This window comes from Chaetura pelagica, unplaced genomic scaffold, assembly GCF_000747805.2.
Source record: "Chaetura pelagica isolate M959 unplaced genomic scaffold, ChaPel_1.0 scaffold587, whole genome shotgun sequence".
NCBI lineage: Eukaryota > Metazoa > Chordata > Aves > Apodiformes > Apodidae > Chaetura > Chaetura pelagica.
This window is the reverse complement of record NW_009953909.1, coordinates 454,098-456,090: the sequence shown is the minus strand read 5'-3', so window position 1 is coordinate 456,090 and position 1,993 is coordinate 454,098. Positions and strand designations below refer to the sequence as shown.

The window sequence follows — 1,993 nt, the reverse complement described above, 5'->3', positions numbered from 1 at the left end:
TTTCTTTTCCCAGGGACGCGGACGGGGCGGGCCGGCAGGTCCGGGCCCCCTTGCCGGGAAGAGCCCCCGCCCCTCCGAGCGGCAAGCGGCCCTCCCTCCTGGCTACTAATTCGTACTCGTCTTGCTTCATCGTACCCTCCTTGCTTCATTGCCTTCCTTCCTTGTGCACTTCTTTCCCCTCTTGTTTCTGCCTCCTTTCCTCAGCCTGATCTTTCCCTCTTTCTTCGCCTTCTTCTGTCTTCGTCCCCTTCTTTGCCCTGTTCTTCACCCGTTTCTTTGCCCCTCCCCCCCCCTTCTTTTTGTGTCCCTTTTTTTCTTTGGCCCCTTCTTTATTCATCCCCTTCTTTGCCCCCTTTATTCCTTTTCTATCATTATTTCTCCCTTCTCTCCTTGTTCACTTCTCTGCCCTTCCTTTTTTCCCCTTCTTTCTTTCCCTTCATTCCTTCTATCCCTTCTCTGTCCCATTCATCCTTTTCCACTTCTTCACCCCCTTTTTCTTTCCCCTCTTTTTTTGCCCCCTTGTTTCCCCCTTCTTTCTTTACCTCATTCTTTCCCCTTTCTTTCTTTGTCCCCTTCTTTCCTCATCCCCCTCTTTACCTGCCTCTTTGCCCTCTTTTTTCCTTCCCCCTGTATCTGTTCCCTTTTCTGTCCCCACCCCGGGGTGGCCATTTGGGGTGAACCACGAGCATTTGGGGGTGCTTGGTGCAGACACCCCAGACAAACAGGGATCCCCTTGTCCCCCTCTCCTGCAGTTTGGATCTTTGGGGGGAGTGGTGGAAGCCAAGGGTCCCAGCTTCATGGTCCCTCAAGTTTCTGACCCCACAGAGGGACAGGCTGTGGGCAGAGGCAGCCCTGCCTGGGCTCATCATCCCCTCGTGGGTCGCCGTTCCCTTCATTTTTTGGAGGAGGGTTTTTCCTGGAACAGTCGGGGCTGAGCAGATCCCTGGCGTGGGCTGGATGTCATGGGAAGTGCTCGGCCCTGGCCCTGCCTGTGGAATTCCCGAAATCCTGCTGCTGCGGGGGAAGAGCTGCTTTGGGCAGCACCTTGATGGGCCAAGTTTGTTCCCCCCTGGCTCTGTCCCCTCTGAGTGACAGCCCAGTACGGGGTCCCAGAAGCCAGGGACAAACCCTGCTCTTGCCAAGGGACCCAAGTCCAGGTCCAGCTCCACCCCCCACAAATACGGGATGGCGTCACTTGTAGGGGACACTGTTTGGGACCCATGAAAAGCCCTGTGCTGGGTCCCCAGTGTCCTCCACAGGGCAATTCCCTTCTCCCACTATGACACCAACTGGCCTTTATAGGACAACAAGCCTGTTCACTTAGTTAATAACAATTAACTTTGTTAAATTCAGGGACAGTTCTACCCTGGAAACAGGGACTTTGCTTCTCAGAAGCTACAAGCTGTCCCCAAGGATTGACGGGTGCCTTGAGAAAGCTGAGATAACACCAGCACCATGAGCCTCCGACACGTCGGAAGAGTGGCTGGGACTGATTAGTTATCTGGGCTTGTATCTAGAGGGTACAGGGATGTAAACACATCCGGGGTGTCCCAGCTGAGCTGGGACTCCACACCAACAGCAACATCTGCTCTTGTCATTCCATACTTCATGTCCCAGCATCTCTCCTTGGTCGGCACGGGCCGGTCACTGATGTTTTTGCAATGTCCCAGCAGCATTCCCAAACCTCCTGAGCCCCTCCAGGGCTGCTGGTGGGATGGGAAGAGGCTGAACTTGGGTCCCCTGGCCCAAGGCCGGGCAAAGAGGCAGCCACCCCCGCTCCCTTTGCTGGGGAGACGCAAAAAGCAGGGGGAATAAAGGCTGCTGCTTCTTCTTCTTCCTCTTCTTCTTCTTCCTCTTCCTCTTCTTCTTCTTCTTCTTCCTCTTCTTCCTCTTCTTCTTCCTCTTCTTCCTCCTTCTCTTCTTCTTCCTCTTCCTCTTCTTCTTCCTCTTCTTCTTCTTCCTCCTCTTCTTCTTCTTCTTCCTCTTCCTCCTC

At 54.2% G+C, this 1,993-nt stretch overlaps 1 protein-coding gene across 1 annotated transcript in view; it reads right to left on the bottom strand.

Annotated features, from left to right (window-relative positions):
- LOC104392120 (dispanin subfamily A member 2b-like) overlaps positions 1 to 130 on the bottom strand; it is a 1,043-nt gene extending 913 nt beyond the window's left edge. The window contains exon 1 of the mRNA XM_010001479.1: positions 47 to 130. Within this exon, the coding sequence (XP_009999781.1) occupies positions 47 to 130 (84 nt within the window). The remainder of the gene's footprint in view (positions 1 to 46) is intronic.
- Between the last annotated feature and the right edge of the window lie 1,863 nt (positions 131 to 1,993).